Raw genomic sequence first — 13,255 nt, forward strand, 5'->3', positions numbered from 1 at the left:
AGCCCCCTCCCAGTCAGCACTTACCAGCCAGGGACACTGCCGCCAACCTCGCAGAGGCTGAGTTCAGTGTAAAATGGAGATAAACATGTGCCAAGGTCTTGGCCAGCTGCCTGAGGCAGAATAACTATTCAGTAATGTCAGCAATGATTGCTGTGAGGCCTTTAGGTTTAGGATAGTGGAAAGCTATCACTGACTCAATTCAAGTGGGCTTCCAAGTAACTTTCTATCAAGGACCCTGAGTGATTACCACAGACATGCAGGGAATGCCATTAGACCGCAGGGGGTTCCAACCACGAAATAGCAAACACCATCTTTACCTGTCAACTTCTTAGAGTAAGGCAAGGATAGGATGGTTTACTTTGATGTGAGAAAACCCAAATAAATGCACCTTGCCTATGAATAAACAAAACAAAACAATTCAAGGCTTTTGAAAAAAGCATCATTTATTTCAAAGTACAACACAAAGTTGTAGTTTTAAGAAATACACAGTCAATCTTGTATCTCAAGACTTGGCTATGTGCATTTCGGTTTATCTTTAAAATAAATTCAGGTATACAAATGTTACATACCTCAAGTACAAACAGCACAGAAAATGCATATGGTCTCAACTGAATGTTTTTACATTCATTCACTGTTCTTAATTAAGTTGACTTACATTTCTGTAATCTGCTTTTAAACCAAGACAGCTTTACTTTAAAAAAATACTCTATTTTCAGCACAAAGTCCTCATACAGTTTTAAAATTAGATCTTGGCGCATAATATTGAGAAATTATTAAAAACCAAACTTGGTAATTTAATAAAATTGTCACATGCCAGAACTTTTGAATCAACTCAAATTATTTCCTTAGCTGTAATGTCAAATTTGTGTTCATACATATAAATAAAGCATGGAGGAAGACAGGTGGTGAAAACGTGACAACAGGTAAGGTTCTCAGATGTACAGGTCTTATTAGAGTTTGTGGCTGAATCCAGACTTTTCTCTAAAAGCACAACAGGAAATCTCATATTACCATAATAGCAAGAAAGATCTGAAAGAAGCGAGTGGTCCGAGCCTGCCCTGCGTGAGTCTGTGTTGCAAAGAGGAGGAGGTGGGGAGTGGGGAGCTGCAGCAGCGAGAGCCTGAAAAGGGTGTCTCAAAACTGGCATATCATGATCTAGACGAGGGGCCCCCACTATTTTTTTTTTTTTTGCCTAATTTTAATTCTCATGAGGAAAGTGCGAATTAGACCAAGGGTCAGAGCTTCTTCTCCCGATGGTGGGGCTCCATATCCGCCACGGGTTGTAGGTCTGTCCCAAGTCGCTGGCTGGGCCGGAGGCGGAAGGAGCGTGGGGCGCGGCTGTGTGTTCTGCGCCCGAGAGGCTGATGCTCGCCAGCGTGTCCGCTGGGGTGGTGAAGGGAAGGGCGCTGTTAAGGTTGCTGGACCAAATCGAGCTGCTGAATGGAGTGGTGGACCACAGGCCGCTGGTGTTGCCCAGGATTGACTGTGACAAACAGAAAATACCCAGCACTGAGCAACTGGGGGTGCAGCAGGTGGTGGGTGAGGCTATGCAAAAGATGGGGCAAGGCCAGAGATTTCTTTCACCTTATTTATTTACTTTAAAACAAATGTTCTCTATATATAGCTACCCCAGAGTCTGGGCAGATGGTTCAGATATTCTAAACAAGGGTTGTCAAATGACAGTGGGCCAGATCCAGCCCTGCCTACTTTTGAAAATAAAAGCTTTACCCATTTGTCTATGTCCTGTCTAGGGTGACTTCTGCATTGCAATGGCAGAGCTGAATAGCTGCGACAGTATAGCCTGCAAAGCCCCCAATTTTTACTGACTCTTTATTTTTTTATTTCGGCATATTAAATAGGGGGTACAGATTTTAAGGTTTCAATAAATGTATCTGACTCTTTATAGCAAGTTTGCTGACCTGTTTTAAAGAATGGTGCTTTCAAAAATGAAGCCAGAATGATTACAAGTGAAGACAATCTTTGGAATCTATGAAATTCAAATATCTACCACTAAATCTTACATGTCTAATTTATTGCTCTGTTTTCTTCTGGAAAATGGAGAAGTAATCACAGTGGGGTCATATTTTTTTGTCATAATTTTTTGAAAGCTGAAATCACCAATTATTTTCCTGGGTAAGAATATTTTTTTGGTCTGGGAGGCTGAGGCGGGAGGATTGCCTGAGCTCAGGAGTTTGAGACCAGCCTGAGCGAGACCCCATCTTGACTAAAAATAGAAAAAATTAGCCAGGCACACTACAGGTGTGTACCTGTAGTCCCAGCTACTCAGGAGGCTGAGGCAGGAGGATTGCTTGAGCCTAGGAGTTTGTTGGAGGCTGTAGTGAGATATGATCTGGCCACTGCACACTGTACTCTACCAGGGGTGACAGAGTGAGACTCTGTCTCCAAAATATATATATATAACTTTTTTGGAGCATAATCTTTGCAGAAAACTTTAAGCAAGGAGGAAACAAATACACAGTAGAAGGCTCAATCTAAGAGATGCTTCTTAGAAACAAAATAAATGAAACTTCCCAGCTTGCTTCTGGAAGCCCAGCACTTGCATCACACAGAGGCAAAGGCTGTTCTCAGTCATCACCTGAACCTCTGATGGGCCCATGGCCACACCAGTGGCCTCTTGGAAAGAGGCAGAAAATGACCATAATCTCCTAGGATGGAATCCAGGGATCAACCCCACAGCTGCCCAGTTGTTCTTCCCACAGTTCCCTGACTGCAACAGTTCTAAAGACACTGATGGGTTATTTGGCAGAATATATAAAGATAGAGCAGTGGAGACAATAAAAGTACTAACCCGTCCCTTTCACACCACTGTTTGTTGTTTATAACTCTGTCAGTGCCACCCAAGTGACAATGATGGCCCCAAGTACTCACTGTGGCTGTGTGGGTCGGGGAGCTGGAACTGGCTGGCCAGGAAGGGCTGGAATCTGTCGCTGGGGAGTCCCAAAGGTACGAAGGGCTACTATTAAACTCGTTCCAGCCCCTCTGAGAGGCCTGATTACATGATCGGGATAACCCGAGTTTGCTGAAAACTTCTGAAAGTAAGGAAACAGTCATCAAGTCTGTATTTTATTTTGCCATGATCACTCGGCCAAGACAGACTTCACTCAATGGACACATCCCACCACTGCTCCCTGGGAGCCACCACACTCGAGGGGGGTGCAGGGGGCAGAGATGCTCCCCAGAACTCAAGCACAACACAGCACATGATCACATCAGAATGCACACACTCCCCAACTCTAACATCACAGCTAATGCACAGCTAATGTATAACTCATATCACTGCCTCTATTGCTGGATAGTAAGAAAAAAAGGAGGAGCCCTGCATACTCAGGAGTTGTATTTCAGACCAGAATCCTTTCCTGAGGCTCTTAAATACATGCTGTGGAGCCCAACCAGCTGGCACTCTCACACAGCGTGCAGCCCGCTCCACTGCCCTTGGGCTGGTGTGCGGAGAGGGGAGGGGAGCGGCAGGGGGAGGTAGAGGCCCTTCCCAGGGAGCTTCTTGCTGGGCCCCCTTCCCGTGTCATGTTTCTCCAACACACAAAACCACGCTGCCTCTTCCTTCTTTGCCCACAGGCTTATCAGTTATAGCACTAGTGTTAAACACTCACCACCAGTTAGATTAAAAGAATTTCCAAAGGCCGAGAACGAATTGAGCGGTGTGAAGTCAGGGCTGCTTGGATTGCTGATGGGGCTCCACAAACCCGAGCTAAATGTTACAAGAGGAGAATGCAAGACACAAAGGTGGTATAATGGTTAGAGAAAATGAATCCATTGTCCACAGCTTCACAAACAGGAGACACTGCTTCAACCGGGAGTACTCAAATATTAAAAACAAAGACAAAAGGAAGAACTGAAAAATGGCTGTTTTACCAGGGCTCCTAACACCCTATTACTGGTTCAAAGCAAGAGTTTTGCAGAGAAAATAGGTATTTTTTCCTTATGTTTACTTTTTGGTAATGGAAGTATTAAAAAACAAGTTTCAACTCTAGGATTCATTTTCTATTAGTGCAAAGTGGGTAAGGTAGTGCTCCGCTTTACCGACAGGCTTTGTTGTTGTTCATCTGGGAAAACCAATGGGGGCGGATGCCCACCGCGTGGACAGAAAGGTGGGGTTCTGGGTCGAGAGAGCGGCACAGCCAATAATTTACTATAAATCAGCTAGTATTTGTTCCAATTTCCTTCCTCCCAAATACATTTTTGCTGTTCTATTTCTAATGATCAGATCATACCTTTTCTTACTACAGATCATGATAATGGAGAAGAATGAGAAGATTTAATATGCATGTCTGTTGGGCTGAGACAGGCACAGGGGGTGTGTGTGTGTGGTGGTGCCTCTTTCCCTCTGCCCGGGAAGCCACCAGGGGAAGCACAGCAACAGCTTTCTGCCTCCACCCAGCTGACAAGACTTCTTAGAGGCGTCTGACCACTTCTGATGAATGCCTGCTTGCAAATTATGGAAAAATGCCTTGAAAACCACCTCTGGATAGAAGATGCTAACCTGACTTGAGAAGTCTTTCTGTTGATTAAGAATGGTCTACTGTACCTTTCTGAGCCATCGCTGTCAACAGGAGCATGTGAAATGCCAAGGCTGCTGGAAAAATCTGTTTTGTTTGAAGAAACTTTAGCAAAGCCATTCCCACCTGGAACAATGGATTCTGAATCAGTCACAGGCATAACAGGACAAAAGTCATTCCACCATGCCCGATGCCCAGGTGTGACAGATCTTTGAAGCAAAGGCACTCACCTGGGCTCTTGTCATAACCAGCTGTGACCGCTGCAAAAGTGGGGTTGCCGTTCTTGCCAGGGAGAGAAGCTGCTTTTGTCAACTTGTGTTTGCTTCCATTTGGCTGCTTTGTTTTAGGGTCACTTGAAGAAGTAGCAAAGAGAGAACAAAATCCTCATCAGCAGTGTCCACTGTGGAGTGCTGGGGGCACCTGTCTCAGGGTGGCGTGGGGCCAGCAGGACCAAGCCCTGCGTGCACTTCACCATGGCCAGGACTGAGTTTTGGGACGGGGACCTGGAAACTGCCCAGGGCAGATCACAGAGCACAATAGCCTTGTATAAAATGCTCCAGGGCCACAGACTGCTTAATCAGATGAAAATTAAAGGGATTTATGACGAAAGGTAAGAAAATACAAGGTCATTATTGAAGAGACCAGGGTAGGGATCACAATTTAGGGACTAGAAAAGGCTGTGATCACATTTTAGAGAGGAAGGCTAGAGAGGGAGCCCCTCGGTGGGGAGACATGGAATGGGGACATGAGCCTGCTGGCAGACGTCTACACACGGGACAGGGTCTGGTTCTTGGGAAGTCTGCTTCCCCGTCAGGATAGGATAATGTGCTCACTGTGGCTGGGGCCCTGAGCAGGGTGGCCTCCCCCAGTGCCAGTGGTTACGGCCTCTTCGGCAATTGTGGGAGGACCGAATCCTGTGCATGCGGGTGGGATGAGGTGCGATGAAGCCCATGCAACGCGGAGACAGCCCTGGCAAACGGCGAGAGTACCGTCGGTGACCACAGCAGTCACTGAGGCTCTCCTTACACTGTGGCAGGAAGACCCAAGGGTGGCTCTGTGCCCCCAGAGAAGAGCATGGTCCACGTGCCTCATCTGCACGGCCAGGAGTCCGCCTTCCTGCGTGCACACATTGCCTACTGCAGCACCTCACCTGATAGCAACCGTCCTGCACCAGATCCTTCTAAGTCCTAAGCCAAACTGCCCTAAGATCAAAATAGCTGCCATAAAAACCCATATTCCCAAATCACAGGACATCTCTTTAAGGTCTTCAGTTAATGCTTATTGACTCTTCAACTAGAACATAATTCTATTAAGTTCAACGATGCATTTCTCAGCCCACAGGACAAATGGATTAGAACAGGAATGGGGGGATGACTGCTGCGGTCGGGGATGAATACCACACAGGAAAGCAGGAAGGGAGAGCTGACCCCAGGCAAAGGGGCCAAACAACCACAAATGGCAGCTGTCACATGTGACACAGGAGAGTGACCTATGGCCAGTGTTTCCGCTGACACTGAGAAACATCAGGTTTTAGAGACGTTCTGGCCGAGCACAGGTGGGAGCCGAGAGCCTACCTGCTGGAGCTATTGACGATGCTGCTGTAGCTGCCCCGGGACGCGAATGGGCACGGGGCGGCCGGGGGAGACGGAGAGGCAGGTGTTGGTGAGGTCTGGCGTTGTTTTAAGAAAATGTCTGCGTTGAGGGTTTGCAGAGAGAGTTTATAAAGGCTATCAGTAGCTGGAAATTAAAAACAAAAGGTCTCATTAATGTGATATTTTGATTAACACTCTTCAAAATCAGTTACTTTTGATGTCCTAAGATGACGCAGAACTCAAGGGCTTCTACAGAGAAAACTAAAGCTCTTACAAGTGTTCTGTCCAAAGGTTTTAAAGAAAAAAGAGGGGAGGTCACTTCTCTGTGCACTAGGGGCTTCCAGGGAATCACCGGTTTGCTCTGCACCTGCTGCGCTCGCAGGGCGTTCTCGGGCGGGTCTGGCCAACCTCTTCGCTTCTCCTGATTCAGGGCAGGGAAGAGGGTTTCCAGCATCCTGGGAGTGAATGCTGAAGCCACTGCCCAGGGACCTGAATCTCTGTGCCTGCACCAGGGATTACACCTACAGCAGGGGCAGGGCCCCAGGCTGAATTTCCAAGTTCTACAACGACAAGAACACCTCATCTCTCTGTCTGCGTGTCTCGTATGTGCAGCTTGGATCCCTGTTTTACAAGGATATGAGCTCCTAGCATATTCCTGTGCCCTTTAAGGTGATATCTACATAGCTGTTTTAAAAATTATTTTAAAAATACCGTCACAAATAGTACTTGTTTGTACTCACTAAATGACTCATAACTTTTGTCAGAAAAATGTTATCACTTTACACATCTGTGTACCTTGGTGCTGCTCCCAAATACCGCGATACGAAGAGTGCTCAGGAGAGGCCTTCGCCCCTGTGGACACAGTACCCAGCCCAGCCCAGCCCAGCTCACTTTCACCTTGCCTGCGAGATCTGTCCACAGTGAGTCCACTCTGCTCTACTTCCCCAGTTCCCTCACTTCCAGAACTGTGGCCTGCTCTGTGGGTGACTCCACTCCTGTCATTCCTTCCAGCACCAGCTGCCTTTCCCCAAAACCCCAGGGCTCAGGGTGGTAAGGCCTGGGTGGTAAGGCTCCTTGTTCCTTGGCCATGTTAAGACCCCTGTGTGGCGCAGCCCAGCAAAGCAGCATTCTCTCGGAAGCCCACGCTCGCTGTTCACCGTCCTCAGGGCCAGCTCTGTTGTTCTGTTGAACTGACACATGTGCGCGGGGCCCTTCTCAAATCTGTCTCTGTGTGAACCCCGCTCAAATACCACACCCCTCTCATGCTCTTCTGAAGCCTACCAGATACCACATCCACACTACAGGGTCACTAATTGCACAACTGTCCTGACCCTTCCCTAGCCACGTCTTGTATGACACCTGCTCTGGCCTCCTCCTGTCCCCACAGTGACCTGCGCTCTTGTGAACTTCCCGCTCAGAACAGGCTGTCTGTGCCCCGTGCCTGCTCGCTCTGCCCGAGGTGCCTGTACTGGGGAAGGTGCCCTGCGTCCCCGGGGACAGCTCTCCGTCAGCGGGACGTGCTTCACAGGACCCAGCGCAGCGGAAGCACTCGGTACATTTTGTTGATGGAATGCAACAGGGAATATTAAGAGAAGTGGGAGAAAGATCTTATCGAATAATGCTTGAAGTACGGAGAGAAGATGGGGGAGAGGGAGACCCAGAAGAGCACAGAATGTGTGTGATTAGAGAACTTTTATATTCAAATATTGTTAAATTTTTCCTTTGTGGCTTTTGATTTACCTTTCAATAACCCTTTGATTTTTTTCTTTTAAATCATGAAATTATTCAAGGAGAATTTTCTTAGCATCTTACGTGGGAAAGGGCGCATGCTAAAGGTGCCACTTGGGGAGATCTCTATGCACAGGCACAAAACGGCCCCCTGGTGATTACTGCCTTACCCTGGCTTGGCCTGTCCTGAGTGGCCCAACGCTCTAACCCTAGGGAGCTGCATAAGCTCCGTACAACTGACAGAGCACTTGGAGGGCTCAGGTCCAAGCAAGATGAAATGTCAAAGGGAGGAGAGGGGAGAAAAGATGAGAAAGTGGGGGCAGGGCAAAAAGGTACAAGTGATGGGGAGCACGTGAGACTGACTTCTGGTTTCCTCTAGCTACATACAGAGTGGAGCCCGGTTAGAGCTTTCTAGTAAGGCTGGTGGTAAGAGGAGAGAGATTACAAAGCTTGGGAGCAGCACAAGGTATTTCCTGGCTAGGAAAACACAGGCAGACCATGCAGATGTGGGCCTAGAAGACTTTTCCTGTGGCAGAGCTGTCCAGCTGCATGTCATGGACCTTGGCCCTGGGGCTCTGTGTTCAGAGGCACCAGCTGGCCTCTGTGGAAGAGCCAGGCAGGAAACTGAGGCCCGTAGCACTGGGCTCTTCAGCTTCTCCTCCAGCCAACTTGCCTGTTGTTTCCCACAGTGCTCCCCTCCAATGATACACAGCTGAAATTCCAGGGTGTAGGCTCCTGTCATCTTTTCTCCATGTCAAAGGAGAGACACCAACACATCTCAGGTGCCACTAGGTGGTGACACTACCAGCCAACTACATGTTTTGTGGCTGTGTCTGGCTAACACACCTCCTCCCCTGCCACATAATTCCCTGTGCTTGTGTCATTTCTTCATCAGCTGAGCTCATGTTACTCCAGTGGGCCTTACAACAACCCTATGAAACTGGCTCTTGGTGCTGAAGGTGGCAGCTGTTTCATAGGGAACTGCCCAAATCACAGAGCATCCAGCCAACGACCAATGTCCAAATCTACAGAGGCTCTGAGAAACCAAAAGCATTCCACCTGGACGCAGGCCACTCACAGACTTGTTCAAGATTTCTTGAATGACCAAGGATTTGGGGTTACCTCTCACCCCAGGCAAAAGACAGTACTGAAAGGTGCCAGAAAGTCTCCTGGCAAATAGGGGCTACAGGCTTTAACACAGACAGCATCTCTTTCTAGGAGTTACACAGGTGGGAAGGCACGTGAAATGAACACCATTCCTGAGTTTCCAGGTTCTCTGCCCTCGTTCAATGCAAAGGGTGCTTTAGTAACTCACTCTTCAACTCCCCTTCCCCTTGGATGATCAGATTGTTGCTCAAGCCTGATTATATTTGGTCTTTCTCATTTTCCCTTTAGTATAAACAGGCCAAATCCCAAATCTAAGTTCACTCTAACACAGCGGTGAGCGCAGACACATCAGCCCTAAGGCCAGGCTCTCTTGTTCCCAAATCCCTGCCTGTTAGGCCCATCCCTTTTCTGGTCTCTGTTGCCTTCTACTTCAGGTCATGAGTGTCAGTGGTAGGGTGAGGAGTTCTATCTTATTTTAGCAGACTGTGCTGTCTTGATTTCCTGCAGGCCAAATTGGAGAAACACAGTCAAGAAGGTAGTGAGAAAAATAACAAAACCTTCCTATAGGTTGTTTATGTAAATGATAGGAGAGTAAACTGAACTTTCACAAAGATGATTACACTATAAATGTATGAGGAGCAAGTCAGGTGAAGGACTGCTGAGTCAATGCTTTCACAAAGCAAGCAATTCTTTGGATGGCCAACCACTCCAAATGGATCATTCCCCTCCACATGCCGGGTGGTGCTGTGCTGGCATACCAGCTTGCTGGAGAAAAGCCCTGCTGTGAACTGTTTTTCATGGTTTCTTTGGTGTAAAAACTCCTACCAGGGCCAATTTCAACCAACAGCAGTTGAGCAACTGGCCAGACTATCTGACAGTGGGCTCCTGCTGGCTGCAACCAATTGGCCCCAGCAGAGCACTGATGAAGGGTCTCCTCCTAAAACAACATGCCCCTGCAGAGTTCCATGCCTGGGGTGAGGGTGGGCTGTGGGTAAGTGGAGCCCCGTGGTTTCTAGATCACCATACTTACAGCTGCCGGGTTTGTGAATGGGCACGGAATCCCACTCTGGCGGAGGAGAGTCTTTTTCGCCCTCTGAGCTACTGGTGTTGCCTAGTTCTTGACTATTTGGGAGGAATTTTGCTAGGGCAGACGGCCTGTTATCCACTAACTTATTTGTACCTGTATAAAAATCAGAAAAGAATGTTGTTAATGAAAGGTAATTTCTTTCTTTCACATCTATTTCAGTGAACCTTCTGGTAAGGACAAGAATATAGCCTTTGCCTTGTATGACTAATAACTACTGGTTGCTTACTGGTAACTCACAACAATGATGAATACAGTGCATCGTGAAAAGATCTGTATGACCAAAATGACAATACCTTTTGTTTTCTGGGAATTTCGTGATTTGGATCCACTTGCCAATGAAGTTGGAAGAGGAATCTTGGTTGGGAGATTTCTACGCTGTTTAGTTTCCAATGGGGGAGTATATGGTAGTTCTAAAGAACTGAAAGACAACCATGGATGGAAAATACAAATTTATTCCTTTGTTTTGAAGCAGAAGGTAGAAGTCATTAATACTGTAATTATTCTACAATTCAACTGCACGCTTTACTAAGATGGCTTCCTGGGGTGTTATCCACTCACAGCCCTAACTTAGAACTGGCTGTATTCCCAACACTGTTAGACTGCTCAGCAGACACTCAGCACTTGTAGGTTTAACCTTTGCTGTTCTGAGTGCTGATAAGGAATTGAGGTCCATTATTTAGTAACATGTAATGGGTTAGGGCACCTACCTCAGATAACACGTATGAAGCCCTTAGCACAAACTTGCTGGCTGGGGGCTGGTAAGTGCAGTCATTTTGCTTGTGTGTGAGTCTCCCTGTGTCTGGACCACCAGTGGGATTCTTGATACGGAGATTTTGAAAGATCTCAGACTTATAACATCAGAGGTTCTGCTATTCAAAACCTTGAACATGTTTTTCTCACAAAAACTAAGACATGAGTGAGGGCTAAGTTCCTGGGTTACCTACAGAAGCCCACTGAGCCCACTGCAGAGCAGCAGGACTGCATATGTACCTAAGGTCTAGGTGAGTGGTGGGATGAATTTTCCTTCTAGTTCTAGGCAAACAATTTAAATGTTCTTTTTATTGATTTATTTAGGGTTTATATGCTTTCCAAAAGATTTTAAGGCAAGCTTAAGATAATAAACATGTGTAAAGAGGACAATTAATTGACTCTGAACTTCCTGCCAGCCAAGGCAAAATGGGAGGCACAATGGGCTATTTTAAGTCTGCATAACCTGATAAGGAAGACATTAAAATCTTCTGGGAGACAAGCAGCTGGAGAGAAGTAATCTCCACCAGAAATGGAGCCAGCCTATGTAAGGTGTTATTGTGAATGGTGTGACCATGTGGGCTACAGAGGCATTCTTTATAAAGCTGCTTCTGTAATGTCTACCAAGATAATGATTTGGGACTGGGGAGGGCTCAGGAAGGAGCTTAACTAACATGGTCCAAGAAGGACATTTTCTAGTGAAAGCTTAGACACAGCTGAGAGCACAGGGCCTCCTTTGGAAAATTCTTCCAGAAATCATCAGTGAACTCCACCGAGCTCCCGGTGATTGCTGGACAGCTGTTAAGTTTAAGGCTGAGCTGACAGTTTGGTTTTCATTACAAATCTACAAAGTTTACCTAAGTAAACTTTTTGCCTAAAATAGATGTTCCTCTGGCATTTTCCATGTCTCCATGTACCTCCTGCCCCCAACCTTAGATGTGTGGCTGCAGCACTCCAATCAGGCCTCCCCAGCCCCATCTTTCAAGTTCTTTATGCACCACGTCATCTTTCATCCTCACTACCCCATGTTCTCATTTCTAGGGTGCAGTCCATTTCTGCTAGGTTTTGGGTCAGAGGAAATTTACCACGCTAATCCACAGCAGATTTTACAGGCTCTCAGAATGGTTCCAACTTTGCAGATCCAATGGCACAACACCCCCATCCCTCCCCCAAAAGGAAGTATGCAGGTAATGAATAATGTGTGATCTCCTAAGTAAGTAAGTACATCTAAGAAGGCTATTTATAAACATTTTCTAAGGTGGTTTGGATCAAAGGACATTTTCATTTTTTCATTCTCTGTATTTCACAAATTTTTCACAATAAGTAGTTATTATATCTAGAATTAGTAAAAGGGCTAACCGAAAACCCAGATGGTTTCTACTAGCCCAAATAAGTAGAATTTTAGGTAGATAATGAACTGAAGTGAAAAAATCCACTGTTTATGGGCCAGACTATAAATACTACAGTTTCATAAAATCTTTTGTCCCTCTTCCACTTGTGACAGGGTTATTTAGAAGCACCTGTCTTCTAAAAAAAAAAAATCCAAAGGTTCCCATGACACAAACACCCAGCTTTCTGGTGGTGGTGTGGGTGTGAGTTATTTTTAAGTAGTTTCTAAGTGTTGAGGTTATCTATTTATACAAAGCTTAACTCTGTGCTACTGTAAAACTATTTGGTTTTTAAGGAAAAAAGTGCTAGACAACTATTTTATTTTTGCTGATTCATACTTTCTCAAATTAAGCCAGATGATCTTTAACAAGAAACCTTTTTCAAGGCTTCTGATGGGTAACAACCAACTTAACTGAAATGATTCTTTCTAAAAGGGAAAAACAGAAAGGTGGTTCAGACGCCAGCCTTTATTTTTATCATGGAATGTACAGTACATGCCTCATTTGGGGAAAGAGTGGAGGCAGAGAATTGAAGGTAGCGTTAGAGACAGGACCAGCAACAGGGGCAGGGTTTTCCTTGTGCTTGTGGGTCAGGGGCCACTGTATGCAATGTGGTATCCATGGTGGCCCTTGGCCCTGAGTTGAGCATGCTAGTCAAGCAGACTATTGGGAATATGATTATTCTATTAAACTTCTTTTGCTTATTTTAACTTATTATATTTGAGTTATGTAAATATGTAAATTGTTAATAAATAAATAGGAAAACAAAAGGATTAATGCATAGTTGATATCCTAAACCAAGGATGCCCTGGGCCCTTCCTGGTTCTATAGAAACCCTTTTAGTGCCAGAGGTCTACAGGCCCATTTCTGTGTTGCTAAAGCTGAAAAAAATGGTTAGACCATATTTTTGTCACTGCAGCCCCATACTCTCACTTCTACCTAGGAAATGATTTTTTCTGACGTCAACTCTTGGGAGTGTGGTAGGATGGGGCTACACAGGGGTAGACCACGTCTAAGCCATTCCTCTGGCTTTATCACCTCCAATAAAGCTTCCAAGAGTGATATGCCTTA

At 46.0% G+C, this 13,255-nt stretch overlaps 1 protein-coding gene across 2 annotated transcripts in view; it reads right to left on the reverse strand.

Moving 5' to 3' along the window:
- Positions 1–422: 422 nt before the first annotated feature.
- TMEM131 (transmembrane protein 131) overlaps positions 423–13,255 on the reverse strand; it is a 197,051-nt gene continuing 184,218 nt past the window's right edge. Inside the window, exons 34-41 of one of the 2 annotated variants that reach the window (XM_012786961.3) lie at positions 10,343–10,467; positions 9,993–10,142; positions 6,110–6,272; positions 4,766–4,887; positions 4,565–4,661; positions 3,630–3,727; positions 2,890–3,050; positions 423–1,483 (exon numbers count right to left, since the gene is read on the reverse strand). In XM_012786961.3, coding sequence (XP_012642415.1) covers positions 1,199–1,483; positions 2,890–3,050; positions 3,630–3,727; positions 4,565–4,661; positions 4,766–4,887; positions 6,110–6,272; positions 9,993–10,142; positions 10,343–10,467 — 1,201 coding nt within the window. In that variant the 3' untranslated portion in view covers positions 423–1,198. The remainder of the gene's footprint in view (positions 1,484–2,889; positions 3,051–3,629; positions 3,728–4,564; positions 4,662–4,765; positions 4,888–6,109; positions 6,273–9,992; positions 10,143–10,342; positions 10,468–13,255) is intronic. The other variant, XM_012786962.3, reaches the window with a different exon arrangement.

This window comes from Microcebus murinus, chromosome 3 (assembly GCF_040939455.1).
Source record: "Microcebus murinus isolate Inina chromosome 3, M.murinus_Inina_mat1.0, whole genome shotgun sequence".
NCBI lineage: Eukaryota > Metazoa > Chordata > Mammalia > Primates > Cheirogaleidae > Microcebus > Microcebus murinus.